Source organism: Drosophila mojavensis, unplaced genomic scaffold (genome assembly GCF_018153725.1).
Source record: "Drosophila mojavensis isolate 15081-1352.22 unplaced genomic scaffold, ASM1815372v1 contig_81, whole genome shotgun sequence".
In the NCBI taxonomy this organism is placed as follows: Eukaryota; Metazoa; Arthropoda; class Insecta; order Diptera; family Drosophilidae; genus Drosophila; species Drosophila mojavensis.
In genome coordinates, this window is record NW_025318907.1 from 2,861,901 (window position 1) to 2,876,875 (window position 14,975).

At 37.3% G+C, this 14,975-nt stretch overlaps 1 protein-coding gene across 1 annotated transcript; it reads right to left on the bottom strand.

Moving 5' to 3' along the window:
* Window positions 1–3,586: 3,586 nt before the first annotated feature.
* On the bottom strand, window positions 3,587–6,314 carry LOC6580563. The gene is made up of 4 exons (XM_002006356.4): window positions 6,208–6,314; window positions 6,057–6,142; window positions 4,093–4,336; window positions 3,587–4,029 (listed from the first exon to the last, which is right to left on the bottom strand). Exons 2-4 carry the CDS (start codon window positions 6,109–6,111, stop codon window positions 3,723–3,725), a joined length of 606 nt encoding a protein of 201 aa, XP_002006392.1. The 5' UTR covers window positions 6,112–6,142; window positions 6,208–6,314; the 3' UTR covers window positions 3,587–3,722.
* Window positions 6,315–14,975: the final 8,661 nt, after the last annotated feature.

A 14,975-nucleotide genomic window follows, 5' to 3' on the forward strand; every position in this document is an offset into this window, starting at 1 on the left:
TTATAGTGAAATCCTTTGATAGTCGTTCAATCTGAAAAATATTCTTGTTTGCACAATCGAAGCAGCTTAAAGCACTTGGCCAAATCATTTGCATTTGCCTCTCCGAATGATGCCCGCACACCGCTTGACGCTCATCAATTATTCGTGCATCAGTCGGACTTTATCACGGTGCCTGGATTGCTCGCTGTTGGCTGTTGGCAGTTTGCAGTTAGCTCGTCTGGCCGAGCATTGTTTAACAATTAAGCGAACAAGTTGTTTAACTTTACCTAAACGATTTAAGTCAACAGTAAACGAAATGCAGTGCCATTCCCCGCGGCAAACGGCTCACTTGGCTCATCCACATCCGCATCCACATCCTTCTTCTTGCGATGAACAGAAATCACAATTTGCCTGTGCTTCCGCTTCCGATGATGGCAACGACAGCAGGCTCTCCTTTTTTATGGTCTTCCTTTTTCATTTCATTTTTGTTCTTGTTGCTTTTCATCCTCAGCTGGCTTCGCATTCGCATCTGCATCTGCAGTCGCTCCGCTGAAATGGCAAAAATTTGTCAACAGTTTTTTGATTTGCTTGCTGTTTTTTTTTTTTTTATATATTTTTTTTATTGCGACTTCTGCTTTGGACAGGTTGTTTGTTTTGCAGCTCGTAGATTGCAGTGTATTCATTCAACAGGATGCATGAGGAGTGCAGGCAGCAGGCAGGACGTCTGTCTAAAAAGTGAGAGAAAACATTCGATTTCGGGCAGCTTTGCCGCCCACCCAGATTCATCGGCATCCCCATTGGCGATCCAATAATTAAATTCGCTGGCATATCGGCGTCTGCTCAATGGAATTAACTGTTGTCAATTATCCATGTGAGGACCCGCCGCTGCTTTCATGCCTCTAAATAGCAAAAACCTGGCCTTCTTGCTCTCGAACGCCAATAAAATGTCACTTGGCGAGCGTAGGAATCGCCAACGTCATCGGCATTGGCAGCGGCATTGGCAGCGGCATTGGCAGCGGATTCGGCAGCGGCATCGGCGTCGGCATCGACAGCGGCGCTCGTGTCCGGCGGCAGTCGGCGTTGGGTTTTGTACACTGAATTTGGCATCGCCTGCAAATGGAGTTGGAGTTGGAGTTGGAGTTGAGGCTGGCGATCGTTCGATTGGAGTCTTCTGGCCAGGTGGCGTCTTCGGCGGTGGCCAGCGAGACCACACAAGTTGCTTAATTTGTTGCGCTCCATGCCCCAGCTACAAGTTGTCTCCGCTTGACTCCCCGTCAATCAGAGAGTGGCCCGCTTTTTGTGCCACCGCCAATCTCGTTTCATAAAAATTCAGAACACGAGCGCAGCTATGCGCTTTTTGCGTATGCCCCGTATTGTTACGACTCGAGCATTTCGATGCTCGACGCGGCTTTTCTCTCCCCAGCCACTATGGTCATGACAGTTCCATCAAATTGCGTTTCATTTCTTGTCTAGCGACGAGCGACGACGACCCGAGGCAAAAGGCCAAAACTTTGCTGACGAAAAAAAATCAAAAAAGGAAAGAAAACAATGTCTACTGAGAATTTGCATGTGATATACCAAATTGATTCAACTTCAATCAAATATTTAAATATTTGAATGTTTTCATAGATTTATGTATACTGCTATATATATTCTGTGATATGAATATATTTCGCTTAATTGGCTTATTATAACTCAAGGCATAATTTGTGATTTATATATATGTAAGAAGTATGAGTGATTAATATTATTTAATGACGACGTTATACCCTTTTGCATAATGCTATAGAGTTTGTTGTATATTTATTCTGAGGATATTTCAATCAGCAGGCAGCTGGTTAACATATACCTTATACATCAAAAGTTTCTTGAGTTCAATTAAATTTATTATTAAACCATTAAAATTGTAATATATATTGATTAAAAATATGCTAAAATATTATCACATAAAGCAATTTATTTTTTTTTTTTTGTTGCTGCCAAGGGGGCGAATAAAAAACAACTTATTCAATTTAGTAAGACTTGATCTATAAACTGTAACAATACACTTCGTTTACCTTATAACCCAAAAATATAATATGAAACTAAACTACAAGCAAATTATAAAATGCTAATAGATTCAGTGGAAATTGGATCAAAGTGAAAAGTATTTAAATAGAAATAGATAAACTCAAAAATTGTCCACCTTGTGCAAAGAGTATGAAATTCGGAAAGCAAACCATGTATAGAATTTGATTTAATGCGTGCGCTAGTAAATTCATTACACTTTCACGACTACGTGGAATAAATTATAATAAAAGACGACGCACATATGCGCGAAAGAGAAATGAATTCTCAGAAGCACATGGCAGAAGGCAGGAGGTGGAGGGCATCTAAACGAATTACCCGTAAACCCCAACATAATCAAGTAAATTAATAGATGCGCCAACAGTACAGAAGAGAGTAACAGGAGCTTTGGAGCAAAACAGTTGCGGCAGCAGAGATCAAAGTAATTAATTATAATAATTAAAAACTTTTTGAAAAGCCGTGCGCCGAGTCGACAGCGAGCGAAGTTGCGAAAAGTTTTCAGCCTCTGCTACCAGGCGGGTGGTTAGCTGTTGAGTGTACGCTACCCTACAACAATATATAGATAAAAGGGTATATACGCCTGTTTAAACTCAGAGATGTGATGTGAGCTGAGTATGTTTGAGGATAATGAGAGAAATCTTTATGAGAGAGCAACAGTTGAAATTCCTACTTCAGGCTGAGACGGTGCGGTACAGCTGAAGCATGGACTTATATACTCTTGCACCTAAACACCTTCAACAATCCAATTTGTCAGGGCATAGAATATGCTTGCAAAACTATATGAATATAAATCAGTAGATAAGTAAAAACCCAGATGATAAATATACGTAATCATAACTCAGCAAAAGCTAATATTTGAGCTCTTAAATTGAATGTATAGAGTTTATATAATCACTGTTATTTCAGTATAAACTTTATCTTGTGTAGGGTATTCTATAGTTGAGCATTCTAGGCTATGATCACTCATTTTCAGTTGAACTCTGGATGCTGCTAATGCTTAACCAGCTCGAGCTGGTGCCAAAGAGCGTGTACCTGTTGAGACCCGAGCAATTCCCCAAGAAAATAACATATTCATATCTTGTCGTGGCTGCTGCATCTTTTGATTTACATGCTCATCCACATGCCATCCAGCCACGCCCCCCCGCCATACGCCCATTAGGCAGACCTGACATCATAGTTTGCCATTTGTCATTGCGGCACTACTCGTTGTTTTAATCAGCGCTAGAAGCCGCGTCAGGTAGTTCCGCTTGGTTGAGCAAGCTCTCTCGCTCGGTTGACGTGCACCAGTTACCAACACTGGCTTTTTGCGCAGTGTTGCTGCATATGTGCACACGCCCACTTCATTGTCATTGTTTGTGCCCAGTGGAGCAGGCTGTGCACTTTTTGCGAGATTAAACAGCATCCGCTCGCGAGCGGGTTGCAATCAGCTAAAGTGTCTGCCAGGCACGAGCCGAAGGCAGCTGATGCAAAGTCGAGGGGGGCTGGGGCACGCCCACTTGCAAGCAATTGAATGACCTTTGAACAAAAACAAACGAAACACTGTGGCTGTGTATTTCACTTTTTATTACACATCAGTAGGCCACAGACCATATTTCTTAGCATAGGTGTGTGCGTATGTATGTGTATGGGTGTGTAGGGTGGGTGGGGAGGGAAGGGGGCGGATGGGAGATTGGCATTTAATTCGTCTTGTAGCTCGTCTGGTTGTATCTCCATCTGCCATCGCTGCCGATGGTGCCAGTGGTCTCGTGGTGCAGATTATTTCCGTACGTATCCTTGGCATTAGTGTAGCTGATCAAAAGTCCTTGCAGCTTGGAGATATTGCTCTGGTTAGCTCCAGTTGGCTTGTAGCTGCCAGTGTTATAGCTGCCTGGGTTGTAGCTGCCTGTATTATAGTTCTGGGTGCCCGCTGCCTGGGCAGACACTGGCCGAGTGGAGCCAGTGAACGAATCCTCACCAAAACGTTGTCCGATGGTGATATCGGGCCTGAAAGACGCATATGTATTGTAATATTGAAATTCTTCAAAACGATTTCGACTTTTTACGTACTGTACGATTTGTTGAACGGTTCCACCGCTGATGGTGGAGCCATCGGTTTGCTGCACATGGTGGGTTGAAGTTAAGAGGGTGGTGCCACCGTTCGACGAGGACGACGATGACGATGAAGACGACGACGATGAGATCACCTGGCGACGCAAGCGTCTCAGCAATTGAGCACTAACGGGAAACACATTCGATTTGTGACCCTCGGAGTCCAGTGTGTAGATTGCCTTGGGAATAAATTGGCCAGCGTCTGTGGAAATTCGCATGGAGTAAAATGGGCATTAGATATGTTTATTGGCATGCGCGTAATTTTATAAAAATATAGGGGTCTATAATAAAATGTAAGCATCGTCTTCACCTTTCTTAGCTATATTAATATTATTATTATTATTATATGTTAATTTCATGTAAACCTGATTCGTATTGATGCAAATGCGGAAGTAAAGAACTTAGAAAAATAACAAATTCACATTCCTTGCAATGCATATATAATTTGTTATTTTCTTTGGAGGATCACTTTTTTTTTTTTTTTTTTTTTCAACTGTATTAGCAGTTTAATATATGTAAAATATATCACGTAATAAATCTTTTTATAAATATAACCTATTTTAATACATAAGCAAATATAAACTATAACAATAAACTATTGATAACAATATATAAATAATTTTTATTAATATTTTATAAAACATTCATTATATTAATATTAAATTATTATAATAATGAAATATATTACAATCTTCATATAAGAAAAAATAAAAAGTGTTGGGCAACTTTATTAACGAAATTTTTAAATTAACATTTCGTATATATGTACATATATAGTAATTAAAATTATAAGTACTTTGAGTCGCACTCAATGAAAATCATTGCCAGCTATTAATAACAATTAAAGCTAAGCAATATTAAGTCTTTGTTAACAGTACACAGAGCTAAAATAAAGTTACTTGATATAGCTGCCAACAACTACAGCTTATATCTGATGCATTATAGCCTGCTCTACTACAACTAATTATAGAATTTAATTTTAACTTGTCACAGGGCACATCTAAACTTGACTCTAATGTAATTTTAATGGCTTATAAAGAAATGTTTAAAATACGCAGATCCTTATCACACAGATGAACGTGTTTAAATGACTCAGACTGAGGCTGTTTAAGTATACACAACCATTAAAACCAAGAATTAAAGACTTTGCTCAGTAAACTAGATTCGAGAGAGTATTACCATAATATATACAAAACTGCATTAGCTGCTGATTCCTTTCCTTCCTCTTTTATATAGTATCATATCTATGTATATACTATCCGATATACATAGTACTCCTACATTGCAATTGTATTAATATTATTATAATTTTTATGAACTTTGAAAAACCAAATTTGATTTAAAAACTTGTTTGCATTGAAAATCATCCTCCATAGAGCCTTCAAGTTATTAGTTATAATTTTTATATGTACGCATTATAATCCATAATGAACATGACTAAGCCAAATATAATTATAATATATAGAATTTTTTTTATAAAATGAACTTGAGATGGCTCCACAGCTATTGAGTTTCAATGAACCTGTTTTATTCATTATCAGTTTTTTTTTTTTTTTTTTTTTTTTCATTAGACAACAGATTTAGAAACAGACAAAACAATATATGGAGTGGGTTTAGCTAAACATTTACTCATATTTATAAATATATAAAGGCGAAGATGTTCTGCGTAGCTTAACTTTTTTTTTTTTATCACATTTACGTATTAGCATACACGTCTTCAAAGGCGTTAATGATGAATAAAGTCAAGCTGAAGACGACAATAACAACCGTTGGGCTTGAGTTTGAGTTCGTTTTCTAATAGTCGAAATGCGTTGTTCGTATAGGATGATGTAATTGCGGCTTTGGGCTTCCAACTTAGTATAGTCTATCAAGAGTTCTGAGCGCTGATGACGCATCAGCTGCTTGGCTGCCATCGTACTCACCGGAAGCGGCATAGGCAACGGCGAAGAGGGCGAGGGCGATGACAGCGTACTTCATGTTGATAAACACAATCCAATTAAAGATCCAACTACAAATATTCACCAAACACACAGTCACAGATTAGTCAGCAACGGCAGAGAACGCAAAACTTACACAATACGAAAGACTTAAGCAACGAACGCGACACGATAAAACTCCAAAACGACTAAACTGCCGATGCCGATGCTGGCGGCTTTTATATGGAAATTTTTAGCGCTGACGTCGTGCGAATAACAAGAAGAAGAAGAAGAGGCGCTCAAATCGCAAAACCAGACAAACAAAAGCCCAGACCCAGCCCCAGACCAAGCCCAGAGACGAAGCCAAAGCTGAAGCTGAAGCAAAACAAAAGAACTCAAGTCATAAAATCAAGAAGTCTTATGAGCTGTTGAAAAACGGGAAGACTTTTGGCAGACTACACTCCAAAAGAGGGCGCAAGTGAGTATACCAATGAATATATGATCACATTATATCGTGAAGAGTCACTCACTTATACTATGTATTCTGCATTATTATGAGAAATTTCCCATCTCTGCAGAGTAAATAAAGTCAAGTTTTTAAGATCGGCATAATTCATAGCATTTTGATGTTAATAATGAAAAACTTGCAAAACGAGATCGGGAATAGGTGTTTGTTAATTTGGAATATCAGGGGGATTTTGTCAAACTCGATTTGTTGACTTTACTTTTTTTAAGTTTGTTATTTTTTTTTTTTTTTTTTGTATTTTTATTTATATTCACTCACCTCGACTTAATGAACCACGTGACGCTCTCTATTTATATATAGATCTCTCTCTCTCTCTTTCTCTCTCTCTCTCTTGCTCTCTTTTTACATTACAACTCTCTGCCACTGAGGGCCTCTTTGTATTTTGGCCAAGTGCGGCTCTTGCCGGCTGAAGTGCTGACCTTATTTTTTAAGTATCTTTAACTTCTTTATTTCCTTTACTGCTTCGGGCAATAACCTCTCTCTTTCTTTCTTTCTCTTTTTACGTATCTTTTATATCTAAGTTGTTTTTTCTCTTTCTTGGAAATGCAAGATAAATGCAATCAAAATAATTCACATAATATGTTCATAACAAAGTTCACATTTCGAGACTTCAAATGGGAAGCTTTAGATAAATACCTAATTTGCAATTCAATATTTTGTTGACTGAAACCAGCTCAATTCGAGTTTGGCTAATCAATTTGACTACTAATTAAGAAATCGATTTAAATGTTTGCGACACTAAACACCAAAATGTTAATATTATGTGAATTCATAATAATCAACTAGTGAGTATAAATTCCACTATACAGCAGTTAAGCTTAGCATTATCAAATTAACCCTTTGTATATTCAGCAGGGACCGTAAGGATTATAACTTTTATAGCAAAAAATTAAAAAATAAGAATAATTTTTTGAGTAATTAAAAAAAAATATTTTTAAATATTATAAATAATTTATATGATAAAAATCAAAAATAATTATTTGCGGTCCCTGATGTTCAATATATAGTAAAAGTAATTGAAGCTTAAAAATAAATTTATAATATACGCTCTTCCAAGTGCATTTGATAAGCGAATATTTAAGTTAAATTAAATGATGTATTTAAAAAACATTATAATATTTAATTTACATCAAATGAAGTATAAAGCATTATAATGGCTTACCTCATCAATCAAGCAACGAAATTCACAATAATTAATTAAGTTATCTAAACGTCAGCATGACATGAACTCTCATTTTAAATAGGTTGATAAAACTTGCAAAAGTTATTAATAATGGATTCATGTAGAATGTTAATTTTTTACAAATATATTTAAGGAATACACAATATATTTTTAACTCATTGTTTTAAAATTAATTACATTAAAAATTCAATGTTTATCCTTAGACAATTATCATTTAATTACTAACACATTTCGTAAATATGAAGTATTTTCTAGAAACCCAGTCCGTTTTTGTTTTTATACCTTTTTTTTTTTTAAGTAAACAATAACAAAAGCTTAAAACCGGTTTGAAATTCCAGCGAAATATACATAGTTTATAAAAATGGCATATATTTAAATTTTATTGTAAAATTATGAATGTGATAAAAAGCAATTCAGATCACTGTTGAAATCTTCCACAGTTTGCCCCATAAATTATAAGAAAGTTTCATGCATGAAATATATATCCTATTATATATTTGAAAAGATATTTTAATTTTGATTAACAAATGATGAGTTAAGTCAATTTTATAGTCTTTGTACAACTAGTTTGAAGTGGGAAACTAAATGTCATTTCATACATATATAAAATTTTAAATATGAGAATCAAAATATCTCACGTGAATAGAATTAAATTTTTAACAATTATTATTATTATTGAATGACAATCGGATGAGTTATGGAATTACAAATGTAATTTTTGGCCAGACTTTGCCAATGGACTTGTATTTTTATGCATTTTGTACACGTCGAATATAAGATTAAATAAAAAACGTTCAGCAAATGGTGACAGGGCAGTTTTCATGCTTTGCTCCCAGTTCAAGTAGGGTATTCTCTTTTTTTTTTTTTTTTTTTGCTTATAAAAAAGTGGGAAAAAAGCGCAAAAAAACAATTTATTATTTGGCGTTGAGAACTGGCAGCACATTAATCATTTGTGTCCGAGTTGTGGACACTGGCGAAAATTTCGACAACATTTTGTTTTGTGGGCTTGGCAAAAGTTTTCGATGATCCGCACAGAAACAGCCCTTCGGACGTCGGAGTGCTTGCAACGTGTTGAAATTACACAAAATGCTCTACAATGTGTTAAAAACTCAAACGGGCTGCTATAATAAAAACCAAAATAAAATATTTCATTCACACAGAGACAAACGGCATAAATTTCCTTTGAGAATAGATTCGTTTGCTCCGAGACAGACGCTACAAAATAACAAAAAACAAAAAAAAAAAAAAAAAAAAGAAGCAAAAGCAAAATATATAACACTGGCCTCTGATGAGAGGGTGTCTGTGTTCAGTTGTGCCGGTGTTGGCTTCGAGGCAGCGAGATTTCGCCGGGGTGCCGGCTGGACTTGCGGCTCAAGGTGATTATGTTTGACAGCCGACCTGGGACAAATCCTGGACATCTACGGGACATGGGTACTAAGTGCTAAACTCAACCTTAAGCCGAAGCTCCAACTCCAGCCCGACGCACTGAAAATTGGCTTTAGTATTTGATTTATTAGCTCATCACACTTTCGCCACTATTTCAAGATACCTAACCATAGATATTATACTAGTAAAAATATGTATGTACTAGCAGTTATTGAACTTAAAATTTTTAATAATTTCTATATATTATAATTTAAATGATTTATTTCAATTCACTATAAATTTAATGTTAACTCAGTTGAAAGTAAGATCAAAGACAATTTGGAATACAAAATCATTAATCATATGAACAGGCTGTCATTTAGCCATATTTTTATGTATTTAGCGCATGCATAACTAAGCAAAATATTATAATGTTTGTGTCATCTTTCCTAGTTCCTATTTCGATAAGAATAGCCCATGATTTCTAATTTTCAATAGGTTCAGGATATATAAATATAAATAAATAAATTTCTAAATTTCAATAGGCTCAGGACATAAAAATATAAATAAATAAATATATAAATATAATTAAAAATACATATAATTGTTATGTTTGTTTAATATATAATTTGGTGTAAGTATTTCGTATAAGTAATTCCCCTAAATTTTAAGTCCAAGTACTTATTGCAAGAATTTCCTCTAAATATTTTCTTTATGTTTTTTCTTCCAAGTATTTCCTCTAGGTACTTCCTCTACTTATATCCCATACGTACGTACGCCATCACGTATTTCCTCTAAGTCTGTAATGCTTAGCAGACCGATCTCACACTTCACTTCACTTTGCTGCACTGAAAGACTGACCCCCACTTGGCCTGGGCGACTGAAGAAATGCTGCAGCTGCTGCCCTTTAAATAGGGTGACTTTCACTCAAAGCCTGGGTTGCGCTCAAATGTTGAGCTCGGTAGAGGCAGGTAGAGGTCGTTGCAGACGAGCTTTAGGTGAGCAACGGGAATGCTCTCTCTGCTCTCGGCTGCAAGCATTCGTTTTACTTAAATATAAATGCCAATTGAATACTGCTGCATACATATTAACTGAAATGGTCTTCTTTAGTTCGTCTTCCCTCGCTTTTCTTAGGTAGATAGACAGGGAGAGTGACAGAGAGATTCAAAATAAGACAGACTTATATTCATATGACATATAGAAATATAATATATATATATTTTTTTAAATAAATTTTAATAAAGCTTCTGTTCTTAACAAAAATATGATATTTGAAATAGCTTATATATGGACATTAATATTTATAATCATTAGATGGCATAGACAGCAGTTTCTTCTGCTCTATAGTTCTCTAAAGGACTACGAATTCTACATAGTCATCCAATGTCTGGCTATTCCATCCTATATAGGTTTATTAGCAATTTTGACTAGAGGTTTCTTATATGTTTATTGCATTCATTCATTTTAAGTTATAATTATTTTCGATCGCCAGAAAACCGAATAATATCAAACCAAGAGAGTGAGAAACTCTTTTAATCAACATCATTAATGAACTTGGCATCATTTACCGTCAAGAATTTATTTCAATAGTAAGATAATCCTTGCAAGAGCAGCTAATATCAACAGATATATAGCATCAACCCTACCCACGTTTGGCTTTTGTTTTGTTGCGACGCACTTTGCTGATTTCTCTGGCGATTTTGGCAATCAGAAAATGCGCACAAAATAATGCATGGCAATGGGGACATGATTAGTTTGTAGCCCACAATATGAATAGCAAGTGGGCCTGGACCAAAAGGAATCAGTGAGAGCCAGACAGAGGCAGTCTGTCAAGCAGCGGCGAGCCACTCTAGACTCACGAAGTTATCCAAATTAAAGCATAATGAAGGCAGGACAACGAAGACAACCATCTGCCAGGCAGCTACGTGATGGTCAAACAGGAATACAGTGAGGTAAGTGAAATACGCGAATTGCATCAAAATTAGCTACACGAAAATCTCTCCCAGAGAGCTTGACTTTAAGATGTAGTCGAAGCTCTTCGGTTGTTCAGGCTGGGATTATGTTCCAAGTAGCATATGCCTTATCATATCATTTAATATTATCTGCAACTGCATAATTCTTTTGTTCCTGGGAAAGGCAAATAATGGCTTTTGTTTCTTTTTTTGCGAACTGGCACACGCCTCGACATGATTGCATCCGGCGAAAGGAAGCTGTAACGGAGCATTTTGTTGAACAAGCGCAGTTCCGGGCTTCCTTTCCGTCCGGTTCCATCCGCAATTTTCACGCCCACTTTGTTTGATGATGACAAATCTTGTTGCGTGTTTGCCGATTTGCGACGTTTATCGGATTCGCCCTGTTCCGCTGCATCCCATAGTTGGCATAATTATGTTTATTTTCAGATACTGCTCCCGGCCTCATTTAGGTCACGTGTCGCTGGCAGGTCGACTCGAACGAGCGGCACGTGCTAATCGGCGGTTGCATGTCCCTGTGTCGCAACCCTCCCTGCCCCGCCCTGCTCTACCATCCCTCAGATACAAGACTGATAATTGAAATCGCAAAGCCCGACATCGAATCGAAATGGCTTCATTTAAATGACCATTCCGCAGGCTCTGCCCCTTCGACTGCTTGTACATTTGTGTGTGTATGTATATGTATGTATATATGTATGCAGACTCCATCCATAATCAGTCGCAGCAAAAAATAATAAGCACTTAGCTGATTGTCTTGGCCAATTCTCATTTATTAATTGTTTGCAATTTGTGTCCTTCAACTACCAAAAGGACTTGCATTTTTAGCATATTCTCTCTGCTGTGCAAGGAATTCATGAAATTCGCCAAGTCTTATTAAATGTTTAATGACTTTGTTTGCATTTGAAAAATAGCGAATTTTCGATATTGCCTAAATTAGAGTTAAGAGAAAAATATAGACTCTATGATAGTCGACCATAACTATGCAAATGCGAGAGTGTATTATATTTGATTTACATTATATTTGCTTCTAAATTTATATATTCTAATTCTAATACAAAACATATAATGTATTACATATTACATATAGAGGAAGAAAGAGAATGGAACAATATAAGAATATAAGAAGAACGAAACAAAGAGAAATAGAAAGATTTGTAAGAAAATACATATTCTCGTTTTTACTTCGTAAGCTTATAAAATGTAGAGAAAGCGAGAGAGAGAGACAGAGAGAGAGAGAGAGGGCAAAGGAGAGAGCGTATACAAGTATTAAACTATATCAACAATTTATTATTCGTCTATAAATAGTATTCCTAACACATCTCTTATATATATTTAATATTTAATAAAAGCAACTTTAAGGCAAACATACGAGCTGCATATAAATTTTCTGCCATTTCCAGCTGTCTTTAAAATTCGTTGTTAATTGACAGATGCTTGAATTGAGGCTTATTAAAGAAAATGAGTGTTCTGCATGCACACACACAATTCCATATATATACGCCCACTTTCATACACACATATATGTCGGTCACAGAGTGTTTTTTGGCTGTCGCCCGAAGGACTCATAAATAATGTATAAAAACCTCACACAGGCGAAAGCCTTTTTCCAGAACTTGGCTGCCAAGAAGTGTGCTAAATATTTTAATACGTGAAACCATAAACCTGAGTATTTATAAATTAACTTTGCCATACACACACATACACTCGCACATACACTCACACACATGTCTGACCCTTTGGCATAAGGACAATGGCCTTTGGTCGGGGGCCTCATCAGGCATTCGCACTAATGTGCCTGACTTAATAATAATCAAATTTATATGCATGGTTATGTGCTTAAAGTGATCCGTGTTGCCAAACAAAGCCAACAACTAAGCAAATAAAGGACATGCCAGAAAAGACGGCAACTGAGACCGAAGCAGAGACAGAGGCAGAGACGGAAGCTGAGTCTCGAGCTGAGACTGAAGGAGGTTCGCAAAATGCAAAGTGTCAATATAACAGTTCAAATGAGCTCAGCTAGACTGGGCCTGGGCCTGGGTCTTGAGTTGGCCAGACTAGGTGTGGCAGGACCTTCTGCGAAGCCAAAGAACAATGACCACGCCCATACTCTATGCAGATACCGTTATGAGTCTCTCTCTTTGTGTGTGTGTGTGTGTGTGTGTGCGTTGTTTGTGTTGTGCTGGACGCACTAAATGGCCAAAAGGTTGCTCCCCTGAGAGTCGCTGTTGTATCCTGCACTTTGGTCCATTGCAGTGTAATGATGAGTCTTGGAAATTTTTCACCAAAAATTAATTATGAATACCGTAAGGATATGCCATAGAAACGGATACACACACACGCACAGTTGTTTATGTTATTTTGACAAAGATTTTTGTATTTAATTATTTTTGGCTACCAACTGGATGGTGCTGCCGTTCAGTCTCAGTATCTTCTCTCTTTCTGCTTCGCTCTCAGTGGAAGTCAGGGACAATAAACACAAATTACAGTTACAAATAACGCATATGACCAAATTTCTTTTTTTACACACTTGCACGTAAATTAACATTTTCACGAAATTTCTGTCGCTCTCTCACTCTCCATCTCACTTTATCTCCTGCCTCGCTCGGCATTAACCCCTTTTTGCAGGGTTGCTAACGCCCCGGACGACCTGTGGTAATCTATCGTAGTGGCACTCGAGACGTGGCGGCAAAAAATTGAAATAAATTACCAAAACTAAAGGCACAACTGTTCGCATAATGAAGTTAAATTATATTGGGCTGGCGCTGCAAATGAGAAGGGCGTCAGCCTCGGGCCTCGGACCGATGGGTGTGCCGCTTCACATTATGCAAATCGCGGCATCGAGGCGCGATTTCGGTGCCAGCCCGGCCAGCACAGCCATCGATAGCCACCCCCCACAGTGCAACAGGCCGTAAATAGTGACATTAGCGTCAACAAGCATTTGGACTAACATCTATTCCGTGGCCCAAAAAGTGTGATATGTCACTCGAGACATGGCCAAGGGGAATGAGAGTGGGAATGAGAGACTCGTAGGTGTATTGACACTGTCCAGTCTGCTGCTGTTGGACGATGTTATCATTTAATTCGTTGAAATTAACACGAACATTGTTAACTGTAAATGAGCTAATTAATCTAGCAAATGTCTCCCTAGCCAACCCCAGCATATATATATATATATATAGAGAGAGAGAGAGAGAGACAGAGTCGCGCTGATGCCATCGCCCCATTGCATGATGCGAGCTATTCGCGTTTTTGTGGTTCTCCAGAGGCAGCCCCAACTCGGGCACACGCATGTTTACACATGCTCCTTCGCATTCCAGCAACAACTGCATTCGGCACTCCCAGCGGGCGCCACTAAACCCAAATGAGATGCACAAGGCACATCGTAAACTTGCTGCCCCCAAATGTGCTCTAAATTATTTACTGATCATTTTAAGCACAATTTTAAATTTCAAACTCTTCGGTCGTTGGGGAAAAAGGGCTGGCATAAAAACGAAGGGAGAAAGTGCGAGAGTGTGCGGAATAGAGAAGCCAAAGAGAGAGAAAGAGAGAGGGGTTACAATGCCATAAATACGTGTAACTCTTCATTTGTCTTGTCTCCTCAACTGTTGAGAGATTTTTTGAGATGTAAAACTAAAGTTAATGTAGTCCTTGAAAAAAGAAAATTTTATTTATAAATTTGACTATGAAAAAAGTATAAAATTTTAGCTGAATTTTTTTATTACGAATAACAGCAGCTCCTATAATTCTTTAATGAATATTATAGTAATATTGATGCTCTACCCTATAAATTAATAGAGCACCAATATTTTATTAGGAAGGTATATAAAATTATAAGCCAGATTTACTTGAAGAATTTATGTGCAGGACATACGATGATAGCT